General features: G+C 48.2%; 2 protein-coding genes across 32 annotated transcripts in view; one reads left to right on the forward strand and one right to left on the reverse strand.

The window, feature by feature from the left end:
• Positions 1-1,807, reverse strand: part of LOC101902122 (uncharacterized) — a 493,329-nt gene extending 491,522 nt beyond the window's left edge. For 14 of the 22 annotated variants that reach the window (XR_009493626.1, XR_009493624.1, XR_009493623.1 and 11 more), the window contains exon 1: positions 1,312-1,382. Coding sequence is in view for 6 of the 22 variants with exons in the window: in XM_059883919.1 (XP_059739902.1) it covers positions 1,312-1,807 (496 nt within the window). In the remaining 16 variants the exon portion in view is untranslated. Of the gene's footprint in view, positions 1-1,311 lie in introns of all 22 variants that reach the window. The other 8 variants (XR_009493621.1, XR_009493622.1, XM_059883919.1 and 5 more) reach the window with 1 other exon arrangement.
• The window catches only part of PNPLA4 (patatin like phospholipase domain containing 4), a 61,702-nt gene continuing 34,321 nt past the window's right edge, over positions 121-27,501 (forward strand). For 3 of the 10 annotated variants that reach the window (XM_024988337.2, XM_015461822.3, XM_059883579.1), the window contains exons 1-4: positions 1,543-1,601; positions 3,858-4,042; positions 7,190-7,284; positions 9,088-9,223. In XM_024988337.2, coding sequence (XP_024844105.1) covers positions 1,565-1,601; positions 3,858-4,042; positions 7,190-7,284; positions 9,088-9,223 — 453 coding nt within the window. In that variant the 5' untranslated portion in view covers positions 1,543-1,564. 10 annotated transcript variants of the gene reach the window in all.

A 27,501-nucleotide genomic window follows, 5' to 3' on the forward strand; every position in this document is an offset into this window, starting at 1 on the left:
CATCACAGATCTAAGGAGAGATAAGGTCCACAGAGCAAAAATCTGTGGTGCCACAGAGCCAGAATTTGGTGGTCATGGTAGCCAACCAACTGTTTCGTGCATTTGGGCACTGCCAGCAGGTTGAGACGGAGAAGGCAGTGGCACCCCACTCCAGTACTCTTGCCTGGAAATAATAAGCAACTTCTGGGGATTCTGCTGAAACGCAGACTCTGCTTTAGATCTGAGGCCTGGGTTTCTCTTTTCCAGTAAGTTCCCTGGAGGATGCTCTCTTGGAAAGACCACACCCTACCAGAGTTAGAAGGCAGTGGAAGGATTAAAGATTGAACAGAGCGTCCTTCTACATGTCCTGCTATACCCACTCCCCTTTCCCTTCACTAAACCCTAATGCAGTCAAGAATTCAGCATAAGGCAGTTGTGCTACCCATCATTGTTAGGGTGTCTTCATGATCTGCTGTTCACAAGAAAGAAAAACAAAATCACCTCCTTCGCTCTCTTGCTTACAGAAAGTGTCCTGGGGCAGAGTCCAGGGCCCTGGAATCTCAAACGGGGCAGAAAGAAAAGGTGCAAGGGAAAGGCCATTTGGGGAGCTCCCGCCCACTCCCTCTCCCGCTAAGAGACTCTCTTGGCATCCTTCAGATTCTCTTCTGTAGCTTCGGTGTGAATAAACCTGTCCTCCAACAAGGGGATCTGGGTCACCTTCCACCACAAAGCCCACCAATTCCTCCAGGCTTGATTGTTAGGATTGGACAGGGAAGACATTGTTCAGGGACAGAAAGAGCCGCCGGTCCTTTGACTCTGGGTGGGAATGCCAGCCGAGTGCGGGCCGCCATACTTAGGTCTAACGAGGGCCAGTGGTGCCCGCTGACGAAAGCAAGAGGCTGGTCCGTTGCAGGCCGGCTTTGCAACACGAACTTCCACGCGTTAGCGCCAGCTCGCATTTTGCCACCCCGTTTTGCAGAGAAGTCACCTGGGAAGCTCAGAAAGGTTAACACAACCCTTATCCACACAACCTAAGGCGGCCTGAGGAACCGAACGCAGCCCAAAGCCGTAGTTCGGCCTCTCCAATAATGCTGAGGAACAAATCACAGGCTGGCTTGCAAAAGCCGAGGGACGGCCCGCCCTAACACGGACAGCCGAGCCCGCCTCGAGGAGAAGGAGACGGGAAACCACTTCCGGGAAACAGCCGACCACAGGACCAAGCACTTCCGGTGCAAGGCACAGGCGGGTCGTTCGGAGGTCAGCGGACTCACAGGTAAGGGCCGACCCTAGCCATCCGGAGACGGTACGAGCCCAGAATGTCGTCTCCCTTACCCGCGCGAGAGGAAACACCAGGGTGAAGCGGGCCGAGCGCGCGCCGCCATGTTAGGTTCGGCATTTTCAACGGAGCAGGCGGGGCCGAGTGGACGCCGGCGTCAGCGCGATGACGTCGTAGACCGGGCGCCTGCCTTCTACCTGCGGAACCTTCCTGGGCGGGCCCAGGGCGCGCGTCGTCCCGCCCTGATCGGCGGGGCCAAGTTGAATGACGGCCTAACCCCGCCTTCCGGTTCCGGTTGAGGGCGGGAGAATGCTGCTCTGCGCCGAAGTGTCTCAGACCTGCGTTGGTAGAGGGGGACCGGGAGCGGGGGGCGGAGGGCGGGCCGCACGTTCTGGCCAGCCCATGTGTCTCCAGGGGCGAGCGGGTCTGGGTAGGAGGAGTCCTTATTCCCGCCGCACCCAGACCTCGAGGGTGGGAGGCTGGGCACTGGGCTTGCGACTGCTGGGCCGGCTCCTTGGAGGCTGAGCACCCAAACGCTTCTCCCCGGTCCATCCTTAAGAAATTAAACCCAAACCGGGGCTCGGCTTCAGTGACTGAACGCGCAAGGCCTGGCTCCAAGCATCAGGGCCTTCAGATCAGTTCAGTCGCTCAGTCGTGTCTGACTCTTTGTGGCCCCATGGACTGCAGCACGCCAGGCCTCTCTGTCCATCACCAACTCCCGGGGCTGGCTCAAACTCATGTCCATGAGTCGGTGATGTCATCCAACTATCTCATCCTCCGTCGTTCCCTTCTCCTCCCGCCTTCAATCTTTCCCAGCATCAGGGACTTTTCAAATGAGTCAGTTCTTTGCATCAGGTGGCCAAAGGATTGGAGTTTCAGCTTCAACATCAGTCCTTCCAATGAACACCCAGGACTGATCTCCTTTAGGATGGACTGGTGGGATCTCCTTGCAGTCCAAGGGACTCTCTAGAGTCTTCTCCAACACCACAGTTCAAAAGCATCAATTGTTGGCATCAGGTGGCCAAAGCATTGGAGTTTCAGCTTAAGCATCAGTCCTTCCAATGAATATTCAGGACTGATTTCTTTTAGGATGGATCAGGTCCTTGAGTTCCTAAATTCCAAGCCCAGGCCAAATACCTAATCTGAAGGTACCAAAATCCGGTGTGATGCCCCTTTCCCCTTCGGAGTGAAGAGCATTGCAAAGGTGAATGTTTTATACACATGGTGAAATCGTGCCCCCAGAGGTTTGGGGGGGGGGGGGGAATTTTACAGTTAAATTTGTTGCGAATATCAGATGGTGCAGGTGACATTTCTTTGGGCCTTCAATTGCACTTGGCAGTCGCAGTCTCAGTTTGTCTTGAGAAACTTCCCTATGAAATACATTAAATTGTTGAATAATTCAGTATTGCATTATGGAATAATTGTGAGCATCCGTTTAAAAACAAAAGCAGGACAAAAACAAAGGAATGCTCACAAGGGAAACGGGTAGGGAGCCAAGCTGTCTAATTTAAATTTATTGATGCCACTTGGCAAAGAGCAAATGTGTCTTTAATTTGGAGTTTGCTACAGTCTGTAGTGATGTTACTAATGTTACCAATCACCCAGACCCCCAAATGTTTCAAAAGGTTAAGAAAAAAGGCCAAATGCCTTGCCAGTTGAAATTAATCCATTTGCTTTTTGCTAAGTAATTAGAAAGTAGGCTGCATAGTCTATGTACTGAACAGATATAAACTGATGTTAATTTTTTTAATTAATATGATTATATTGGGTCAGGGTGAGTGAGGGAAAAGAAAATGTTTCCTTGAAAGATTTGGATGTTCAGTTAGACTTTGATTGAAAATATGCTTAGACCAGAAAATTATATGTAGACACATATACCAGAGAAGGCAATGGCACCCCACTCCAGCATTCTTGCCTGGAAAGTCCCATGGACGGAGGAGCCTGGTAGGCTACAGTCCATGGGGTCACTCAAGTCGGACACGACTGAGTGACTTCACTTTCACTTTTCACTTTCATGCATTGGAGAAGAAAATGGCAACCCACTCCAGTGTTCTTGCCTGGAGAATCCCAGGGACCGGGGACCCTGGTGGGCTGTGGTCTGTGGGGTCGCACAGAGTCGGTCACGACTGAAGCAACTTAACAGCAGCAGTAGCAGACACATATACATACTCTTTGCAACCCCTATATGGAGTTCTCCAGGCCAGAATACTGCAGTGGGTAGCCTTTCCCTTCTCCAGGAGATCCTCTCAACCCAGGAATCAAACCCAGGTCTCCTGCATTGCAGACGGATTCTTTACCAACTGAGCCACAAGGGAAGCCCAAGAATACTGGAGTGAGCAGCCTATCCCTTCTCCAGGGGATCTTCCCAACCCAGGAATCGAACCGGGGTTTAGCCCACATTGAAGGTGGATTCTTTACCAACTGAGCTATCTGTGAAGCCCATATGCATATATTTGTGTGTGTGTGTATATATATATATATAATTAAACATACATAATTGTATTTATCTCATCACTTCTAAGAAATGATGACTAGCATCCATGTGGAACAAACTATACCACCTTACAGGCATTTCTTGGGTTCTGTTTCCCCACTTTCGCAGCTAGAATGAAGCACATCAACTTGTCCTTTGCAGCGTGTGGGTTTCTGGGCATTTACCACTTGGGGGCAGCATCGGCACTCTACAACCACGGCAGAAAGCTGCTGAAGGATGTCAAGGCCTGTGCAGGGGCTTCTGCGGGATCCTTGGTTGCTTCGGTTCTCCTGACAGCGCCGCAGAAAATAGAGGTAATTAAGTAGTAACTAGGCTGTGTTGCTCATCAGTAAATTAAGAACAAACAGGGAAGATGATTGTTTAACTCTATTAAGTTAACTGCATAGAAGTCATCCTTTGCCTGGGAAACAGAAAAGGTTAAGATTTCTTTTAAAGCGTCACCCTTAAAGAGTTGTGCTCTCCATTTGGAAAAGAAGATTATTCGGGGGGTGACAATGAGACAAGGAAACAAAATGCCTTATTTTGCTCATGAGTATTTCTTTAGTCTTAAGATTCCAGCTTTGTTTCTTTCCAGCAAACGTTTATTTCTCCGTTAACTGATCATGAGAACACAGGGCCTGTCCTCAAGGCCTGGAATATGTAGCTGATGAAGTCTTAGCTTGCTTCTACTTACAGACAGGCCTGTAAAGTAAAACATGACCCTGTAATTTAAATGGGATGATAATGGAATGTAATTAATGGCTTTTTCATTCCCATAGTAAGAAGCCCTGAATTTGAAGTAGTTTATCTAGAAGTAAGAATAATAAGCTTTCATTAAGTTTTTCATTTAATGCAGTCTGTATTTTTAAGCCCTCCGTGGTGGCTCAGTAGTAAACCTGCCTGCCATGCAGAAGACTCGGGTTCAATCCCTGGGTCCAGAAGATCCCCTGGAGAAAGAAATGGCAACCCACTCGAGTATTCTTGTCTGGAGAAACCCATGGACAGAAGAGCATGGCGGGCTGCAGTCCATGGGGTCGAAAAAGACTTAGACACAGCTTAGCGACCAAACAACAGCAACGACGGTGTTTTTTAAGATTTGTTTTCTGCTTCTAGACAGTCGACTAAAGGACAACAGCAGCAGTGTTTTTAAAATCAATTTTCTGCTTCTAGATGGTCGTGATGCTCTCTCTGACTTTGAGAACTGGCCTCAGTGGGTGGAAAATACTCTGTTTGTTAATTACATGCATTCTCTTAACCACTTGGAATAGTCATCATATAATGATTAACACTTCCGTGCCCAGGGATGAATTCAAGTTCACACTTAAGTGTTCAGAACCAAAACATTTTAAACACAAGAGACTTTCTTGGGAAGGGGCGCCCTGGTGGAGAGCAGGAGGGTGAGGGAACCCAGGAGGACTACTCTGCCACATGGCTCGAAGTCTGGGGTTTTAGGGTGAGGGGATTAGTCTCCGGGTTGTCTCTGGGCCATCAGTCTGAGTCACGGCCCTTCCTGTTTGTTTGCTCAGCCAAGGTGGATGCCTGCAAGAAGGATTCTGGGAGGTGGAAAGACGCGTGGTGTCCTCCCTTTGACCTTTCCCTAACTCCTCCTCCGTGCTGGCTTGCTGGTTACACGCTCCTCCGGGAACCTCCTGTCGTAAAATAACTCATGTAAACAGTTGCTATCGGGCCGAGTTAGGATGGGCGGTTTCGGCCAGTGTCTCCCCTCACACAGGGGCTCTGTGTATCTCGTGAATCCCAGTGCCGAGCCCAAAGTCTGGTGTCAGTAACTTGCTGGATGGATGAACTAAAAAAGTCAAGGATGGGTCTGGGTTCAAATCCTGGCTATGACACTCATTCTTGATGACATGGTAGGAAAGATGCTTAACCATACAAACTTCAGTTTTCCTATCTGTCCTGTGTGGTGATTATATCCACCTTGCATTCTTTTTTTTTTTAACCTTTACTTATTTTTAATTGAAGGATAATTACAATATTGTGTTGGTTTCTGCCATACATCCGCGTGGATCAGATAGGTATACATATATCCCCTTCTTTTTAAAACTCACTCCTACGTCCCATCCCAAATTCTATTTTTCTTATTTCTTTTTAGTGAAGTATAGCTGATTTAAAGTTGTTATTCATATCTGTTGGGCAATAAATGACTTAGTTATACACACACACATATATATACATTAATTTTTAATATTCTTTTCTATTATGGTTTCTCATAGGATATTTTTTTCTCTTGGAGTATAGTGGCTTTCCAGGCTTCCGTGGTGGCTCAGATGGTAAAGAATCCACCTGCCATGCGGGAGACCTGGGTGCGATCCCTGGGTCGGGCAGATCTCCTGGAGGAGGGCGTGGCAACCCACTCCAGTATTCTTGCCTGGAGAATCCCACACACTGAGGAGCCTGGCGGGCTACAGTCCACAGGGTTGCAAAGAGTCAGACATTACTGGGCGACTAAGCACAGTACACAGTTGCTTTCCAATGTTCTGTTAGTTTTTGCTTTACAACATGAATGAGTTATAAGTATAACATATCCCCTCCCTCTTGAACCCCCCTCCCACCTCCCTCCCCATCCCACCCCTCTAGGTTGTCACAGAGCCCCAGTTGGAGTTCCCTGAGTCACACAGCAAATTCCCACTGGCTGTCTGTTTTACTTATGTTAACCCACCTTGCAATCTTACGTGAGCACGTGCCAATAGAGGATCCAGCATTGGCTTGCCTGTGAGACCGCACTTAGGGAGCAGGGGGGCTTTTGTTGAACACCTTTGCCCCAGCCTAACCTCCAGAGACTGTGATCTGCTCTTTGCAGACGACAGTCATCACGACTCCTTTCTCTGTTGTCGGCGTTGGTGTTAATTGGCAGCGCTGTTGCAGAGCTGCAACTGAAACGTTTCTGAGGCCACAGAATTGTTGTGGGAGAGGAGTTGCCTTAGAGAGGTCTGTAGGAAGAAAGTGCTCAGTTAGCATTGGAATCCAGCCTTCAAGGATTTTCCAAAGGTGATAAAAAAAAAAAAAAAAATAAGATTGTAATTGGGAGAACACATAGCTTGCCTGGGGACCAGGAGTGGAGGGTGAGGATCAGGCCCAGAAGGGCTTCTAGCCTGTGAAGCACCCGACACCTGGGGTTAGCTTTGTAGGGTCCAGGTATTGCGTTTGGCAGGCTTCCCTGGTGGCTCAGATGGTGAACAGTTTGCCTGCAATGCAGGGTTCAATCCCTGGGTTGGGAAGATCCCCTGAAGGAGGGCATGGCTACCCACTCCAGTATTCGTGCCTGGAGAATCCCATGGACAGAGGAGCCTGGTGGGCTATGGTCCATGGAGTCACAAAGAGTCAGACAGGACTGAGCAACTATCACTTATATAATTACCTTGTGTGGTGGGCACAGAGGTCTGGAACCAGAATGACTTTTCTTCTGACAAAACATAGGCTCACCTATTAATTTTCTCTTTCAGGAATGCAACAAGTTTACCTATGATTTTGCTGAAGAAATCCGAAGGCAGTCTTTTGGGGCACTAACACCTGGCTATGATTTCATGGCCCGGTTGAGGTACGTATTTATATATATATATATATATATATATCAGATCGGATCAGATCAGTCGCTCAGTCGTGTCCGACTCTGTGATCCCATGAACCACAGCATACCAGGCCTCCCTGTCCATCACCAACTCCCGGAGCTTGCTCAAACTCATGTCCGTTGAGTCGGTGATGCCATCCATCCATCTCCTCTATTGTCCCCTTCTCCTCCTGCCTTTAATCTTTCCCAGCATCAGGGTCTTTTCCAATGAGTCAGTTCTTTGCATCAGGTGGCCAAAGTATTGGAGTTTCAGCTTTAGCATCAGTCATTCCAATGAATATTCAGGAGTGATTTCCTTTAGGATGGACTGGTTGGATCTCCTTGCAGTCCAAAGGACTCTCAAGAGTCTTCTCCAACACCACAGTTCAACACCACCAAAGCATCAATTCTTTGGTCCTCAGCTTTCTTTATAGTCCAACTCTCATATGCAAACATGACTACTGGAAAGAAAAACCATAGCTTTGACTAAACAGACCTTTGTTGGCAAAGTAATATCTCTGCATTTTAATATGCTGTCTAGATTGGTCATAGCTTTTCTTCCAAGGAGCAAGTGTCTTTTAATTTCATGGCTGCAGTCACCATCTGCAGTGATTTTGGAGCCTGCAAAAATAAAGTTTGTGACTATTTCCTCATGTATTTGCCAGGAAGTGTTGGGACCAGATGTCATGATCTTAGTTTTCTGAATGTAGAGTTTTAAGCCAACTTTTTAACTCTCCTCTTTCACTTTCATCAAGAGGCTCTTTAGTTCTTCTTCACTTTCTGCCATAAGGGTCGAATCATCTGCATATCTGAGGTTATTGATATTTTTCCCAGCAATCTTGATTCCAGGTGGGAATATATATATTCCCACGTGGCACAGTGGCAAAGAATCCATCTGCCAATGCAGGACACACAGGAGACTCGGGTTCGATTCAGAAAGATTCCCCTGGAGAAGGGCCTGGCAACCCACTCCAGTATTCATGCCTGGGGAATCCCATGGACAGAGGAGCCTGGCGGGCTGCAGTGCATGAGGTCCCAAAGAGTCGGACATGACTGAGTAGCAGAGCGTGTATATAGTAACGTTTCACCGCAGAGCCTGCGTAACCGGGATGCTGTGGATGAGCTGTAGCGAGCTCAGGCAGCATTGTCAGCAGAGCGTGTATATAGTACGTTTCACCGCAGAGCCTGCGTAACCGGGCTGCTGAGGATGAACCGTAGCAAGCTCAGTCAGCATTGTCACTCCTCAGATGTTCACAAGGCGGCCAGTCATCAAAGGGGAAGCGTGCGGTGGACAGTCAGGCTGCTCAAGATGGCAGTTCTCTTGCTCTCTGTACATCCCCTGTCCGGACCTGTCCTGGCTACCCAGGCACCCAGTCTCGTCTCCTCGCTTGTCTCTGCCCCGAGATCCTCCTCATCTTTAGGCCAGAGGGGCTCCACCTGCCAGTTTCATGAAGCGGAATGGCTGTCCTCCACGATGGTCGTTAACCTGCAAACTTATGAGCTGGTCCCTGCTGTAACCAAGGAGCCCACCTAACCCCAATGCCCCGTATAAACGGTGACCACCTCCTCCCGCCAATCTTGGCTGCCTTGTCCTGTCCACAACACACGGGCGAGGCATTGCTCCACCGCTTTTACATCTTTTTGGATTTGGACGTGTGAGATTCTGCAGCTGCTAAGCCTCTGGCGTTCCTGTCACTGTCTGGACTATCTCATGGATTTCGGGTGGGGGCAGCTAGAAGGCTCGAAGGCCCGAGGGGGTGCAGTCCTGCAGGCCGCTCCCTTTCTCTCCTCCAGGAGCGGAGTGGAGTCGATTCTCCCTGCCAACGCGCACGAGCTGGCCCACGGCCGCCTGCACGTCTCCATCACCAACACCAGGACCAGGCGGAACTGCCTGGTGTCCAGCTTTCCCTCCAGGGAGGACCTCGTCAAGGTAAAGGCGGCCGCACCCCACGGTGCAGGGAGCCAGCCAGCCCGGTGTGCGTGTTGATCAGTGAACATGCAGGGTCTTTAAGTCAGAGGTCCCCAGCGTTCCTGGCGCCAGGGATGGCTTCATGGAACACTTTTTTCTTTTTCTTTTTTTCCCTTAAAGACTTTATTTTGTATTGAGGTATAGCTAATTAATAAACAACGTTGGGATAGTTGCAGGTGGACGGAAAGGGACTCAGCCACACATACACATGCATCCTTTCTCCCCCAAACTCCCCTTCATCCAGGCTGCCACGTGACACTGAGCAGAGTTCCCTGTGCCGTCCAGCAGGTCCTTGCTGGTTCTCTGTGTTAAATGCAGCAGTGTGTCCATGTCCATCCCAGACTCCCTGACTATCCCTTCCCCCATCCTTCCCCCTGGGAACCATAAGGTTATTACAGAGTATTGAGCAGAGTTCCCTGTGCCGTCCAGCAGGTCCTTGCTGGTTCTCCATGTTAAATACAGCAGTGTGTCCATGTCCACCCCAAACTCCCTGACTATCCCTTCCCCCATCCTTCCCCCTGGTGGCCATAAGGTTATTAGAGTACTGAGCAGAGTTTCCTGTGCTGTCCAGCAGGTCCTTGTGGGTTCTCCATGGTACATACGGCCGCGTGTCCATGTCCATCCCAAACTCTGCAACTCCACCCCCCATCCTTCACCCCCACCGCCTTAGCCAACCGTAAGTTTGTCCTCTGTAAGTCTGTGAGTCTCTTTCTGTTCTGTAGGTTCATCTGTATCACTGAGGACAGTTTTTCCGTGGACTGGGGAAACGTGCAGGAGGAAGTTTCGGGGATGATTCAAGCACATCACATTTATTGCCCACTTTATTTCTATTATTATTGCATCAGTTCTGCCTCGGGCCCTCAGGCATTAGACCCCGGAGGTTGTGAACCCCTGCTCTAAATCCAGCTTTGCATCTCGGGCCTCATAGATAATGGGTGCTCCATCAGTCCTGCGTCTCATGGATGGATCTCAGTGTTCCTGAGGCCACAAAACAGCAGGCGGCTCCCAGAGGCCTGTGGACGAGCCCGGTGTCTTGTCTCGTGATGTTCAGTGTGGCCACATTTACTCTGTGGGTGAACTTGAGTACCAATAACTGTTCTTTACACTGTTGTAGGTTAATGCTCTGCAGTTCACGTAAGACTTCAGTCCTTCCACACGCCTTCTGTAAATCAGGCAGGACAGGCAAGATTAACGCCTCTTCTGTTGCTTTCTTAACAGAAGAAAGGGGCAGAAAGATTTTATGTGGCACGCCCCAGGCTGTACCGATTGCCAGTGGGAATCCGGGTCTCTTAACCTTTTCAACCGAATGCTCCCTTTCGTTTCTTCTGTTTGGCATTGACGCCTTTCTGTCCACACACACATGGAAGCTGGTTGAGAATTCATGATCTCTGGGAGCTATTTCAGCTGACTTGCAAATAGCAATGCATTGGTAAGGGGATACATGAAATATTTTAAATTGTCAAGGACACACTAGGGCTTCCCTAGTAACTCAGACGGCTCAGTTGGTAAAGAATCCACCTGCCATGCAGGAGACCTGGGTTCGATCCCTAGGTTGAGAAAATCCCCTGGAGAAGGAAATGGCAACCCTCTCCAGTGTTCTTGCCTGGAGGATCCCATGGACAGAGGAGCCTGGCAGGCTACAATCCATGGGTTTGCGGAGTCGGAACGACTGAGCAACTAATGTGCAAGGATGCACGGCTCTTAGAAATGCCAGCCAAGTTTTATTTTCCTTCTGTGGGTGTTGTGGGGCTTCCCTCACGGTACAGATGGTAAAGAATCTGCCTGCAATGCGGGAGACTTGGCTTTGATCCCTGGGTCAGGTAGATCCCCTCAAGAAGGGCATGGCTACCCACTCCAGTATTCTCCAGTGGAGAGTCCCCAGGGGCAGAGGACCCTGGTGGGCTGCAGTCCATGGGGTCTCCAAACAGTCGGACACGACTGGGGGACTCACACTTTATCTTTCTGTGGGAAACATAGCAAGCCTCGGGTGATAGAGAACATGTGTGTGCAGACAGCAGCAGGTGATGGATTGAGCGTGAGAGCTAAAAGTTTCACCTGAATTAATGATAAATGCATTGTTGTTTTCTTTTAACTATCGAATCTCCCTGTTTGAATTTTACATTTGAATGATATGATTTGAAATACCTAATGAAGTGTTGAGCTGACAAGTGAAATTACTCTGCGATTTAAGAGATTATAATATCTTCACTCCATGTACCAATTCTTCTTGTCTCACTCATACACTGATATTCAATCTCTCTTAAGAAAATATTTTTCTATAATGTAATTGTTAAGCTTGTGTAGACTTAAAGACTAGAAAGAGGGAAGCCGGTAAATCCATGCCTGAGTTGTCACAGATCGTCAACACCAACACAGAGACATCAGGCTGGCAGTGGGTCAGAACACCTCTTCTTGTACAAGATTGTGAACAAAGCACTGTCATCTCATCATAAAACAGGAGGGGAGGGACTTCCCTGGTGGTCCAGCAGTTAAGACTCCATGTTTCCACTGCAGCAGGCCCCATCCCTGGGTGGGGACTGAAGTACCACATGCTGTGCAGTGGGGCCACCAATATATATACATATATACACACACCCACACACATACCTGTGTGTGTATATATGTATATGTAAGGAATTCTGCTCATGGTTTCCACCTTTATATTGAGTCTGTGCCTGGCTACTCTATCTACAGAGCCCTTGGTATTTTCTACCAGTTCAGTTAGTTTCAGTTGCCCAGTCGTGTCTGACTCTCCATGGCCCCATGGACTGCAGCACGCCAGGCCTCCCTGTCCATCACCAACTCCCGGAGCTCACTCAGACTCATTGCATCAAGTCAGTGATGCCGTCCAACCATCTCATCCTCTGTTGTCCCCTTCTCCTCCTACCTTCAGTCTTTCCCAGCATCAGGGTCTTTTCCAGTAGTCAGTTCTTTGCATCAGGTGGCCAAAGGATTGGAGTTTCAGCTTCAGCATCAGTCCTTCCAATGAACACCCAGGACTGATCTCCTTTAGGATGGACTGGTTGGATCTCCTTGCAGTCCAAGGGACTCTCAAGAGTCTTCTCCAACACCACAGTTCAAAGGCATCAATTCTTCAGCACTCAGCTTTCTTTATAGTCAACTCTCACATCCATACATGACCACTGGAAAAACCATAGCCTTGATTAGATGGACATTTGTTGGCAAAGTAATGTCTCTGCTTTTTAATACGCTGTCTAGGTTGGTCATGACTTTCCTTCCAAGGAGTAAGCATGTTTTAATTTCGTGGCTGCAATCACCATCTGCAGTGATTTTGCACCGCCCCCCCCCCGCAAAAAATAAAGTCTGTCACTGTTTTCATTGTTTCCCCATCTATTTGCCATGAAGTGATGGGACCAGATGCCATGATCTTAGTTTTCTGAATGTTGAGCTTTAAGCCAACTTTTTCACTCTCCTCTTTCACTTTCATCAAGAGGCTTTTGAGTTCCTCTTCACTTTCTGCCATAAGGGTGGTGTCATCTGCATATCTGAGGTGATTGATATTTTTCCCGGCAATCTTGATTCCAGCTTGTGTTTCTTCCAGTCCAGCGTTTCTCATGATGTACTCAGCATATAAGTTAAATAAGCAGGGTGACAATATACAGCCTTGACGAACTCCTTTTCCTATTTGGAACCAGTCTGTTGTTCCATGTCCAGTTCTCACTGTTGCTTCCTGACCTGCACACAGCTTTCTCAGGAGGCAGGTCGGGTGGTTTGGATATTTTCTGTATCCCACCATGACTCACTGACCGCTGTTCAGCACACATTTGTTACTGCTCTGTCTAACTTCGTTTTTGTCTGTCTTCCCTCCTAGAGTGTAAGCCCCATGGAGCGTCAGGGACTGCTGTCTTCTGTCCCCTACTGAGTCCCCAGCCCTCACACTATGCCAGCTCCATCAATTTGTGTTCCATGAATGAATATGAATTAATAAATCAATGAACTGAGGTGGCACCTACTAAAAGCACGAAGAAGCTGCATCCTTCATGTTGAGTGATCTGGACAAAATAAAGGAGCTGGTTTAGAGGCCCCACAGCAGCCCAGGTGTCTAACATTCTGCTTAGTCGCCATGCTCCCACTCCACCAATGCTCGATAAAATCACCCTCTTAATTCCTTTCGTGTGGGGGTGTGACTAACGTTTCCCCCACCCCCGCCACTAAAATGTCCACACTGTACTCCCCAGGACCTGCGAACCAGGCATCTCACTTGGCAGACGGGATCGTGTAGACAGGATGAACGTGACGATCTCAGTGGGGAGGGGGAGATGGTGCTGGGCTAGGTGGGCAGACCCCAGCTAAGCCTGAGTGCGTTTAGAAATAAGAGACGCTTGCAGACTCTGAGATGCAGGAGACTTTGCATAAGGAGGTCACAGAGGGTGTGCACCCCTTGGAGCAGCCAGTGACGCTGAGGGACCACAGTCCTACAGCTGCTGGAACCGCACGCTTTACCGAGATCTACGTGAGCAGGAAACCCAGTCTCCCCAGGAGCCCCCGGGAAGGAAGGCCCTGCCATCACCTTAATTCTTTGTCTCAGGTGGATCCAGCCCATTTTGGGTCCCGATCTCCGTACCCTAGGATCGTCCGTTTGTCTTGTTTTTAGACTCTCGGTTTGCAGTACATTGTTAAAGCAGCAGTACACTTGCCAGGAAAATCCCACGGACAGAGGAGCCTGGTGGGCTGCAGGCCATGGGGTCGCTGAGTGTCGGACACGACTGAGCGACTTCACTTTCACTTTTCAGTTCCATGCATTGGAGAAGGAAATGGCACCCCACTCCAGTGTTCTTGCCTGGAGAATCCCAGGGATGGGGGAGCCTGGTGGGTTGCCGTCTATGGGGTCGCAAAGAGTCGGACACGACTGAAGTGACTTAGTGCTGGGGACCAGCCCCAGCTGATCCAGGGTATTCGAAGGAGAGACGGCCTAGGCGACTATTTATATGCTAATTAGAGATATAGAGAACAATAGAATGAGGATAGCTCAGTAGGAAAATTCAGTGGAGAAAAGAAGCTGAGTAGCTTGGTTTACGCGGGAGACCAATAAAACTTCAAGACAAGAAGTTTGCACCACTTACGTAGGCCACAGGCGCCCTCTCGAATAACGGAAGGTGTCTCACCCTAGACTCCTTCTCGAGTGGGTCTTAGAAGCCCAGGCATAATTAGTAAGCGTGGTGGGTTCCGCGCTCCAGATGGAGACTCAGCTGGAAGTTAAAGGGAAGAATGACATGGGGAGACCAAGCGTTGGTGAACAAGGCCCATAGCTTTATTTTTAACAGGGGCTTTTATACCCTAAGTTACACATAGAGGATAATAAGGGATGCAAAGTCAGCAGTCTTTGATTCTTATCAAAAACCAAGGTTTCTTTCCTGCAAATTTATCGTATACAAATGGTTTAGGTGATTTACATCATCTTCTGGCCAGAAGGCCTACTAACATTTTATGACTCTTGACAAGGACTTATCAACAAAGACTTATTTTCTCTAAGAGTAATTATTTTAAGGTTTGGCACCATCTTCCAAAGATAAAATTGCATTTCTATAGGGCGGATGTGTAATGGGTTTACAACAAAGAAAGAATTTATTACCTTAAGGGTCTAAAGTTACTAACACCAAGGCCACTACTTATTTTTTCTATATACCAACTATTAATTAATACACATTCAAGGATACAATTTAGGGGATGTGAAAACTTGGCAACAAGCATTGACTCATCAATGAAATCCTTTACTAGTTTATTCTGACAGTTTTTAACTCTCTGAGAGGCTCTAAGCTATTTGAATATCTTAAGCTTCCCGTGCCTCTGGAGGCTAGGAGACTGTAAACAATCGTATGCATAGCTGCAGGAGTCCGGGTAAACTTGTCAGGCGAGTTAGAGAGCCATCTGAGGGGTTTGGATTTAAACACTCCTAATTGCCCAGGAAGTTTATTAATTGGAGCTGTAAGTTAACTCTTTGACAGAGAGAGAGTGAGATGGTGGTAGGGGACAGCCCCTAGTAAAGTCAGAGGTGAGAGCACAAAGCAATAAAGTAGGCAGACTCTGGTTTTTTGGGGGAAAATGCTCGAGAATATCCGGGGGGACTCCTGAGGCTCGATCCCGCCTTTGCGTATGCCGAGCCTCCTTCCTCATGACCTTTGTCATGAGTGGAATGCCTCACCGGCTCCCCGCAACTTAGCAGCAGCAGTGAACCATGGTGGTGGTTTAGTCGCTCAGTCGTGTCCCACTCTCTGCGACCCCACGGACTGTAGCCCGCCAGACTCCTCTGTCCGTGCGACTTCCCAAGGCAAGATGCTGGAGTGGGTTTGCCATTTCCTTCTCCAGGATAGTGAACTGTGGCAGTACGTAAACAGGATTTTTTTTTTTCCTGATTTGCTTTGTTTTGGATAATAACTGCTCAGAGAACTAGTGTAATTACTTGAGTTCATTGAACAGAAGAGAAACAGTTGACACAACTGTGTAATACCTTGTAAGGAAAATAATAGAATAATTAACATGTATCCTAGGTTATACGAGACACATTTTAAGAGTTGAGTAGAATGGTCTAATATTTTGCAGAAACTAAAAACAGGTGGCTAGTTCCTTGACAGCAGATGGTGGCAATAATAATGCATGAAATAGACGCCTGGAATACGCATGAGCACGTAGTTCAAAGAGCAAGATTGGTCAAGCGTACAGGAGGGAAGAAGAAAAAAGCATGACGACAGGAAAATAAACCCTCCCCCTCTGGGTGGTGACGTGCTGTGTTCTGATGAATGAGGCCAGTGGGAACCACTGTCTGAGATAGTTGTTCTTTCCTTTTTTTTTTTAATCTAAAGCAAGACGTGAATGTGAAGGTCACTCAGTTGTGTGGCCCATGGAATTCTCCAGGCCAGGATACTGGAGTGGGGAGCCTTTCCCTTCTCCAGGGGATCTTCCCAACCCAGGGATCGAACCCAGGTCTCCCGCATTGCAGGTGGATTCTTCACCAGCTGAGCCACAAGGGCAGCCCTAATTACAGTTGCCGATGCTGCTGCTAAGTCGCTTCAGTCGTGTCCAACTCTGTGCAACCCCATAGACGGCAGCCCACCAGGCTCCCCCGTCCCTGGGATTCTCCAGGCAATAACACTGAAGTGGGTTGCCATTTCCTTCTCCAGTGCATGAAAGTGAAAAGGGAAAGTGAAGTTGCTCAGTTGTGTCTAACTCATGGACTGCAGCCTACCAGGCTCCTCCGTCCACGGGATTTTCCAGGCAAGAGTACTGGAGTGGGCTGCCATTGCCTTCTCCGTAATTACAGTTAATGTTTAGTAAATAATGAAGAAATAGGATAAGCCACACACATCACTGCTTTGCACTCCTGTGTGAGTCTGTCATGAAATTAAAGCCCCAGCTTTTATTTTATTCCGCTGACTGGATAGAATTTACCCTTTCCTAAACGTTCTTGTACTCCTATCTTTGTTCATGAGCACAGTGGTCACATGCGTGCTGAGTTGCATCAGTCGAGTCCAACTCTTTGCGACCCCGTGGACTGTAGCCCTCCAGGCTCCTCCCTCCATGGGATTCTCCAGGCAAGAATCCTGCAGTGGGTTGCCATTTCCTCCTCCAGGGGATCTTCCCAACCCAGGGATTGAACCTGCGTCTCTTATGTCTCCTGCACTGGCAGGTGAGCTCTTTACCACTAGTGACACCTGGGTGGCTCACCTACATCTATAAAGTCTTGAGAAATGGATGATTACTACTGGGTTTTGCTGCCTTTAGGCATCTGATTTTAGCACCTCTCACCACTGGCCCGGTGCACATTCACCCACGTGCTTTTGTGTGATGAGTCACACTTAAACTATATTAGCTTCATTTTTGGTGGCATGGAGATATTCTTCTTTCATCTGAGCGGCAATGGTAGTTGATTCTTTTCTAAGAACCTCTTGAAAAAAAAAAACACCTGACCGCGTTGGGTTTTAGTTGGGGCACCAGGGATCTTTAGTTGCAGCGTGTGGCATCCAGTTCCCTGACCAGGGATCGAACCTGGGCCCCCTGCATTGGGAGCATAGTGTGTTAGCCACTGGACCACCAGAGAAACTCCTCTCAGAACCTCCTTTGAAAGTTATGGGGTCCAAAGACTCATTTTATCTGGGATTGGATTTCCGTAGTATTTGGCATCATATGTCCCTGGCGATGGAACTTACTGCCTTGGTGTGACTGTATCCCTCCCAAATTCCCGTGTCGAAGTCTTAACCCCCGTTATGATGGTGTCTGGAGGTGGAGGGTCTTTGGGAAGTGCTGAGGTCATGAGGATGGAGCTGACATGAATGGGATGAGTGCACTTATGAAAGAGACCCCGAGAGCGCCCCTCACCGCTTGCAGCAGGTGAGGATGTAGAAGTGGGTTCCCAGTAGACACGGAGGCTCGTACTGCCGAGATTCTACAACTGTGCCAGGTAAACTTCGGTTCCTAAGCCTCCCAGTCTGTGGGATTTTGTTGTAGCAACCTGAACGGACTAGAACGGGCGACTGGCATTGAGAGGCGAGAAACCTCTATAACAAATACCGGAAGTGGCTCTGTAACTGAGTTCCTGACCAGGAAGAGGTTCAGTGAGTTTAGAGGCTCAGGTTAGCAAAAGCCTGCACTGCCGCAGGGGGTTCCGGTGAGGACTCGGAAAGAAAACAGGAAACCGGGGAGAGAGCCTCCGCCTCCGTCTTCTTAGAGAAACCTGGAGAGTGCAGGCCATATGAATGAGGTCGCAGTCAGAAGCGAAGTTTTGTTGTTGTTGTTAATTACTTTATTTGGCTGAGTCTGATCTTAGTTGTGGCCCTTGGAAACTTTGCGTTGCATCACGTGGGATGTTTCTTGGCAGTCTACAGGCTCCCTAGTTGTGCTGTGACTGGTCTGGAGCACGTGGTCTCAGCAGTCACAGCGCCTAGCCTTAGTGAACGGGATCCTAATTCCCCTACCAAGGATTGAACCCACGTCCCTGGCATTGCAAGGCGGGCCCTTAACCACTGGCCTTCCAGCAGAGTCCCTGGAAACCCAGAAATCTTAAGCAGACGGCGGAGGAAAGGTCATCCTTGTCATGAGCTGACCAAGAAGAATTATGTGTGTGTCCTCCCGTGTTCTGTGGATGCTACAGCTCGCTGGTGCTCATGTTGGATGTTTGGGGGCAGTTTCCAAGCACAGCGTGGAAGGAGCAACCTGGTTTCTCTTGGCTACTTAGAGTGAGAGACAGGAAGAGGGAAGAGACTTCAAGATGGAATTGTTCCGCAAAACCTGGAGGAGGACTTAAAGGTTTGGAACGTTCTCAGCCTGGGCATCCTGGAAAGAAGGAGACTGCCTATTTAGGATGCAACAAGAAGGGTGTGGCCATCTGGCCGGGTAACCTTGTGATGACGGGGTCAGGCGAGTTTGGCCATCTAGACGGAAGCCAGGCCCTGTGGTCCCAGAGCACGGGAGAAGGCCTTTCAGACAGCATTGGTGGCTCTTACCATCAGAGGTCTGAGAGTGCCAGGCCCTCGCCAACACAGGGCACAGCAGAGGAGGCGCTCCCATGAAGGTAGTGCCCTGCAGAGCCAGGGGGTGCAGCTGACCCCCATCTCACCCCACGACCCCAGCCCTGGGGAGACCCTACCAGGAGACCCACTTGTGTTCAGTCAGGTCCGACTCTTTTGTGACCCCCACCCCCATGGACTGTAGCCTGCCAGGCTCCTCTGTCCATGGGATTCTCCAGGCAGGAATACTGGAGTGAGTTGCCATGCCCTTCTCCAGTGGATCTTCCTAAACCAGGGATCGAACCCGGGTCTCCTGTGTTGCAGGCAGATGCTTTACCACCTCAGCCGCTAGGGAAACCCTGGAGGACCCAGGCACAGAGGCGAACACTTGTCACGGGCTCTCTGTTTGCTTGATCAGTCACCCAGCCGTGTCCGACTCCTGGTGACCCCATGGACTGCAGCACGCCAGGGTTCCCCGTCCATCACCGTCTCCTGGGCTTTGCACTTGTTCATGTCCATTGCATCGGGGATGCCGTCCAACCACCTCGTTCTCCGATGCCCTCTTCTCCTTCTGCTGTCAATCTTTCCCAGCATCAGGGACTTTTCCAATGAGTCGACTGTTCACATCAGATGACCAAAATACTTGAGCTTCAGCAAAGTTCCTTTCAGTTAATATTCAGGGTTGATCTCCCTCAAGATTGATTTGATCTGCCATCATGGGTCCTTGGAGTTCATCTGTGGGCCCCTTTGCGTAGTGTCCCCCAAATGTCTGAATGTGTTCACTTCATGCCTTTTACGCTCCAGGTTTTATTCTGGGCTATTTTTCTTCAAAAGGAAGCATACAATCAGGAAATCCAAACGTACTGTAATATTAGTCTTCAGCAAAGGATACGTAGAGAAGTAAATCCTTTTTTTAAAAACCAAGTCATGTGTTTTTTGGCCATCCATATATCTTTATTTTTTTGGAGAAGTGTCTGTTTAGGTCTTCTAAGCATTTTGGTTTGTTTTTTTTTTTTCTTTTCTTTTATTGAGCTGTGTGAGCTGCTTGTACATTTTGGAAATTCCTCCTTTGTCAGTTACTTTGTTTGCAAATATTTTCTCCCATTCATAGGGTTTTCTTTTCGTCTTGTTTATGGTTTCCCAGCACAGGGAGCTCAGCTCTGTGCTCTGTGATGACCTAAAGGGATGAGGTGGGGAGCTGGGAGGGAGGCTCAAGAGGGGAGGTTATATGTATACATATGGCTGACTCACCGGCTTTTGTACAGCAGACACTAACACAGCCATGCAAAGCAATTATACTCAAAACAAACAAACAAAAAAAGCATAGTAAATCAGCTGTATCTCAGTAAAAGAAAAAATTTTTTAAAAGTCATGTATCACCCCCACAGCTGAGCAGAAATGCTTTTGAAATTAACCATGCCACAGAGGGCTGGGGCTTCCCCGGTGGTTCAGCTGGTAAAGAATCTGCCATTTCCAAGACACACAGGAGAGGAGGGTTTGATCCCTAAGTTGGGAAGATCCCCCTGGAGGAGTAAATGGCAAGCCACTGCAGTATTCCTGCCTGGAGAATCCCATGGACAGAGGAGCCTGGCAGGCTACCTACCGTCCATAGGGGTCAGAGAGAGTTGGACATGACTCAGCAGCTAAACAACAGCAACAGCAGAGGGATAGAGCTTTGGCATCTGTCTAAATTAGTACAAATCATTGAATCCATGTTTAAAGCTCACCCACTGTGTGTATGCTCTGAGATGATCTTTCGACATCCACGGATGCTCTCTGATACACACACACCCAGGAGGGCGTCCATGCAGAATGGTGTCCCTCTCAGGAAGAAGAACCCCGTCTCCATCGCTACGATGTCCTCAATCTCCCTGCACACAGTGTGAGTGTTTTTTTTCAGGGACAGCTCACGTTTAGCCTTTTGAAGGTGAAATAAGGACTGAATTTAAGATTGGTCATTATCTTGGAAAGACTGGGGAGGATAAATTTGAGCCTGTCTTTGAATTTCAACTACGCCAGCAGGCTCTGAATAAACAGCCAGATTCTCATTAAACGCCACAGTCAACTTTAGGCATAAATGAGACTTGTTGAGAATTTATTCTCCAAGGAGGCCAGGCTACATCATTTTCTAAACGCCTCTTTTCTGTGCAATGAAAAATGAGAAGAGCTAGTCCTAACGTCTGTGGAATACGCACTTGGCCGTGGTTTATACAGTTGTAAAGGAAGTCACTAACTTTTTTTCTTACCGTGGTGTACTTCGAGCGTGTGTGTTTGTGCTCATTCGCTCAGTCGTGTTCAACTGTGTGCGATCCCAAGGACTAGCCCACCAGGCTCCTCTGTCTGTGGGAAATACGCCAGCAAGAATCCTGGAGTGGGTTGCCATGCCCTCTTCCAGAGGATCTTCCCACCCAGGGATTGTACCCGAGTCTCCTGTGTCTCCTTACATGGCACCTGGATTCTTTACCACTGAGCTACCAGGGAAGCTCAGGGAAACAAAAGCCAAATTAGCGGTTTAACATACATCTAATTCTTTCCTTTTTTATTTTTTTTGGCTGTATCAGGTCTTACTTATGGCACACGGGATCTTTGCTTTTGGCTACAACACGGAAGCTCTTTAGTTGAGACCTGTGAACACTGAGCTGCGGTGTGTGGTGTCTAGGTCCCTGACCAGGGATGGATCCAGGGCTGCCTGTACTGGGAGCGCAAGGGTCTCAGCCACTGGACCGGCAGGGAAGTCCCGACACACGTGTTAATTCTTACAGTGCTGGACGAAGTGATGGGGAGGAGCACTAGGTTCCTGCCTTCTGTAGCACTGCTTTCAACCAAAGAGCATCCCCAGGACGTGGCTAAATATCCGCGGAGGGCTCAGACACCCCCGCTTGAGACCCCACCCCCCACCCTCGGCCCTAGACGTATCGAGACTTATTAAGAAAAATTTCACCGGGATACCGGTGAGGTTAAGACAGTAGAGGAGCCTGTTTAGCCTTAGTGTTTCATATCTCATTAACCATCTCCCTCCTTAGAAAATCCTATTTACTTGCAGCAGTAAGAAAAGCTGCTTAGTTCCTGTCTGTCGAAAGCCAATTTCCCTACTAACCACAGTTTGATACACAAATCACTAGCCTGAATAAACTGTGACAGAACAAATACATTGATTTTGGGGGAAAATGATGGGTATTTTCCAGTTCACTGCACTCTTCAAACCCGCTCAGAGGATTCTTAACTGTTTCTATCTGTGACAAAGTAATTGGATAGCATTTTTCATCTCAATACCTCCAAAAGAGATCCAGGCATTAACTTGTGAACTTTACTTTATATCTAGTCATGAGGGATGGAGGAACCCACACAGTTCAGCTTCTAAAGGTAGCGGTGTTTTTTTTTTTTTTTTTTCCTGTTTGTTTTTCCAAGCCACATGTCTGCATAGCATAGTGAAATGAGCTGTTATAGTGAAGTTAGGGGTTCGATCCCTGGGTCAGGAAGATCCCCTGGAAGAGGAAATGGCAACCCACTCCAGGATTCTTGCCTGGAGAATCCCACGGACCGAGGAGCCTGATGGGCTACAGTCCATGGGGTCGCAAAGAGTCAGACAGCACCGAGCAGCGCACACACAGGGGAATAAGTGACTAGAGTTATAGAGTGTCTTTGGTTGTTTAAAGGCCCCTGTGGCGGTGGTTTAGTCGCTAAGTCGTGTCAGACTCTTACAACCCCATGGACAGTAAAAAATGTGTCTCCTGCATTGGCAGGTGGATTCTTTTTGTTTTTTTTAATTGGAGGCTAATTACAATATTGTGCTGGTTTTTGCCATACACTCACATGAATCAGCCACGGGTGTCCATGTTGGCAGGTGGATTCTTAACCACTGGACCACCAGGGAAATTCTGTAATAATTTTTTCCCCCACCACTGTATCCATTGTACTTTATTATTTTTTTCACAGCTTCATGTTTTTTTTTTTTTAATTAACTTTAATTGGAGGATAAGTGAAAGTGAAGTCACTCAGTCATTTCTGACTTCAGGCTCCTGCATCCATGGGATTCTCCAGGCAAGAATACTGGAGTGGGTTGCCATTTCCTCCTCCCGGGGGTCTTCCTGACCAAGGGATCGAACCCAGGTCTCCTGCACTGTTAGGCAGATTCTTCACTAACTGAGCTAGGAGGGAAACCCAAATTAAAGGCCTCTAAGTCCTGTCATTTCCAAGACGTGTGCCAGACACAGATTGCTTCCGTCATTGCTTTAGTTCAGCCTTGCCTTTTTCTGGCAGCTTCGTTAAAGAGCCGCACTGCGCTTGCGGAGCACACCTAGGGTCTGTGATTGTTTTCTGTGTTGCTTTGTTTATGTATTCATGGCCACACTAGTTCTGCGCTGCTGTGCGAGGTCTTTCTCAAGTCGCGGTCAGCAAGGGCTACTCGAGTTGGAGTACTCAGGCTTCTGGCAGGGGCTTCTCGTTGCAGAGCACAGGCTCAGTGGCTGTAGTCAGCAGGCCCAGGTGCCTTGTGGCCTGTGGCACCTTACTTTCCTGACCAGGAATCGAGCCCGTGTCCCCAGCGTTGGCAGGTGGATTCTTAACCACTGGACCACCAGGGAAGTCCAGTAATAATTTTTTTCCCCCCAGCACTGTATCCATTGTACTTTATAATTTTTTTCACAGCTTCTTTTTTTTTAATTAATTTTAATTGGAGAATAACTGAAAGTGAAGTTGCTCAGTCTTTTCTGACTCTTTGAGAGCCTATGGAGGATGAGTTTACAATCTAGGGATGGTTTTTGCATACATCCACATGAATCAGTCAAAAGTGTACATGTGTTCCCCCACCACACCACGTCCTGAATTCCCCTTCCATTTCCCTCACCACCCTGTCCTGCTGGGTGGTCCCAGAGCACCGGCTAGAAAGTGTTAAGTCACTCAGTTGTGTCCGACTTTCTTCGACCCCACAGACTGTAGCCCGCCAGGCTCCTGTGTCCATGCAGATTCTCCAGGCAAGAATACTGGAGTGGGTTGCCATTGCCGTCCTCCAGGGGATCTTCCCGACCCAGGGATCAAACCCATGTCTCTTGCATTGGCAGGCACATTCTTTACCACTGAGCCACCAGGGAAGCCACTGTAATTATGTTTTTTAAAAGGAGTGGAGAACTGATGAATTAGGGTGAAGGCAGTGACCAGAACTGTGTCCAGTCTTGTGCTGAAACCTGGTCAGGGCGACTACGGGGCTGACAAGGTTGGGCCTGAGCTTGCTTGATTTCCATCCTATTGGCCCCACTGATGGCTGTGATCTTCTGCAAACCACCAGAGAGGCTGCTCACCCCGGCTTGCACCTTTCTGGGAAGGGTGCGGGTAGCGGCAGGCATGGCACCCTATCCATCATGCCCACACCGAAGCTGAGATTTTGGAGATGAATGCCTCAGTGAGGGCTGGTCTGCACTGACCGTCCTTAGAAGGCTGAGACCTCTCGTGCAGGGCTGTCATCATACCTCGGGTCCATGCTTTGCACTCGACACCTTACACTTCTCCCTTTAGTTATTTCTCTGTGTTTCACTGGCGGATCGTTGCATTATGATATTGTGTTGGTCTCTGCCGTCCAATCCACACGCATCAGCCGTAGGTACACATGTGTCATCTCCCTCTTAAACCTCCCTCGCACCTTCCACCCCAATTTCTTCTTTTTTCCTTCTTTATTTTTATGGAAGTATAGTTGATTTGATCTGCCTCTTGAGAAATTTGTATGCAGGTCAGGAAGCAACAGTTAGAACTGGACATGGAACAACAGACTGGTTCCAAATAGGAAAAGGAGTTCGTCAAGGCTGTATATTGTCACCCTGTTTATTCAACTTATATGCAGAGTACATCATGAGAAACGCTGGACTGGAAGAAACACAAGCTGGAATCAAGATTGCCGGGAGAAATATCAGTAACCTCGGATATGCAGATGACACCACCCTTATGGCAGAAAGTGAAGAGGAACTGAAAAGCCTCTTGATGAAAGTGAAAGTGGAGAGTGAAAAAGTTGGCTTAAAGCTCAACATTCAGAAAACTAAGATCATGGCATCTGGTCCCATCACTTCATGGGAAATAGATGAGGAAACAGTGTCAGACTTTATTTTTCTGGGCTCCAAAATCACTACAGATGGTGACTGCAGCCATGAAATTAAAAGACGCTTACTCCTTGGAAGGAAAGTTATGACCAACCTAGATAGCATATTCAAAAGCAGAGACGTTACTTTGCCAACAAAGATTCGTCTAGTCAAGGCTATGGTTTTTCCTGTGGTCATGTATGGATGTGAGAGTTGGACTGTGAAGAAGGCTGAGCACCGAAGAATTGATGCTTTTGAACTGTGGTGTTGGAGAAGACTCTTGAGAGTCCCTTGGACTGCAAGGAGATCCAACCAGTCCATTCTGAAGGAGATCAGCCCTGGGATTTCTTTGGAAGGAATGATGCTGAAGCTGAAACTCCAGTACTTTGGCCACCTCATGTGAAGAGTTGACTCATTGGAAAAGACTCTGATGTTGGGAGGGATTGAGGGCAGGAGGAGAGGGGGACGACAGAGGATGAGATGGCTGGATGGCATCACTGACTCGATGGATGTGAGTCTCAGTGAACTCCGGGAGTTGGTGATGGATGGGGAGGCCTGGTGTGCTGTGATTCATGGAGTCGCAAAGAGTCGGACATGACTGAGTGACTGATCTGATCTGATCTGATCTGATTATGGTTCATCATAGGATTTTTTTTTAATTGGAGTACACTTGCTTTACAATGTTGTGTTGCTCTCTGCTCTGCAATGAAATACATCAGCCATATATATACATCCATCCATCCCCTCACATCGCATCTGTCTTGAACCTTCCCCCGCCCTATCCCACCCCTCTAGGTCATCGCAGAGCACCGAGCTGAGCTCCCTGTGCTAATACAGCAGCTTCCCACTAGCTGTCTATTGTAGACATGGTCGTATGTGTATGTGGCAGTGCTCGAGTCGGTGATGCCATCCAACCATCTCGTCCTCTGTCATCCCCTCCTCCTCCTCCCGCCCTCAGTATTTCCCAGCATCGGGGTCTTTTCTGGTGAGTCGGCTGTTCCCTCCAGGTCATTATGCTGGTGACCGGGCCTCTCATAATTTGCCCTTTAGAATAAATCAGCTTGTGAGAGCTGACCTCACAAATCACAGGTACAGTGTCGTTTCTTTGGGTGAAGTACCCTTCTGACTTCTGAGTAACTCTTAATGGATATTGTGTATGCTCAGTTGCTGAGTTGTATCTGACTCTGCAACCTCATAGACTGTACCCCACCAGGCTCCTCTGTCCATGGGATTCTCCAGGCAGGAATACTGAAGCAGATTGCGATTTCCTTCTCTAGGGGATCTTCCTGACCCAGGGACTGAACCCACATCTCTTATGTTCTCTGCCCCGGTAAGCGGGTTCTTCACCACTGGTGCCACCTGGGAAGCCCTGATGCATACTGCACGACTCATTTTTAAGGCTCATAACCCATCTCTGAATAATTCCTGCTGGGAAAAGAAACCTGATGAAACCTTTCACAGCAAACAGCCATGGAGTCTTGACTTATCAACTGAAGCTTTGGAGCTTAAGTAGTCAGTATCTAACGCTGTATCTTTCCTGATAGAACACAGCGATTTGCAAACCGCATTGCACAATAAAAACTTGTGCATTTCAGGAAAGCTCCCCAGAACCCGGCTTTTTCTGTGGGAGGAGACGGTAATATTTGCAACGTCAGTCTTTTTTGACTTTTTAAATGGAAGGTAAAGTATGATTGGTGCGTCTAGCTGGCAGTGTCTCATTACATATCCAGGGCATGTCCCTGGCATGTAACATGTTTTCTTCCTTTGGTGACAGCCTGGTGACATTAATGCAAACATCCCTCAGCTTCGAGCTAATCACTGCCATGACAACCAGAGGGGTTTGTTCCTCTGGAAGACTGAAACATCCAAATGATTCTCACATTGTGGCATAGAACATCGTAAATAACTGACTTGCAGCCTGTACGCACTCAGGAATTTAGACAAACCTGGACTTTAATCCATCTAGTCAACAAAGGTCTGTCTAGGCAAGGCTATTGTTTTTCCAGTGGTCATCTATGGATGTGAGAGTTGGACTATAAAGAAAGCTGAGCACAGAAGAATTGATGCTTTTGAACTGCAGTGTTGGAGAAGACTCTTGAGAGTCCCTTGGACTGCAAGGAGATCCAACCAGTCCATCCTAAAGGAGATCAGTCCTCGGTGTTCATTGGAAGGACTGATGCTAAAGCTGAAACACCAATACTTTGGCCTCGTGATGTGAAGAGCTGACTCACTGAACAGACCCTGATGCTGGGAAAGATTGAGGGCAGGAAGAGAAGGGGATGACAGAGGATGAGATGGTTGGGTGGCATCAACCACTCGATGGACGTGAGTTTGAGTAAACTCTGGCAGTTCGAGATGGACAGGGAGGCCTGACGTGCTGCGGTTCATGGGGTCGAAAAGAGTCGGACACAACTGAGCAACTCAATTAAACTGGACTTTAATTGTGCAGTGACGCGACCATCTACCATTAAAGTGCCAGTGTTTCTCAGGTGAAGTCGATGGAATCAGAGGACCATGAATTGTGCCGATGTCTTTAATGTCTTTTCCAACATGAAAAATTTTATCTTCTGTTTAAGTATGTACTGGTGGCTCACTTGATAAAGAATTCTGCTCGCAACACAGGAGACCCAGGTTCAGTCCCTGGGTTGGGAAGATCCCCTGGAGAAGGGAATGGCAACCCACTCCAGTATTCTTGCCTGGAGAATCCCTTGGA

The sequence above is a fragment of the Bos taurus genome, chromosome X (genome assembly GCF_002263795.3).
Source record: "Bos taurus isolate L1 Dominette 01449 registration number 42190680 breed Hereford chromosome X, ARS-UCD2.0, whole genome shotgun sequence".
NCBI classification, from domain to species: Eukaryota; Metazoa; Chordata; class Mammalia; order Artiodactyla; family Bovidae; genus Bos; species Bos taurus.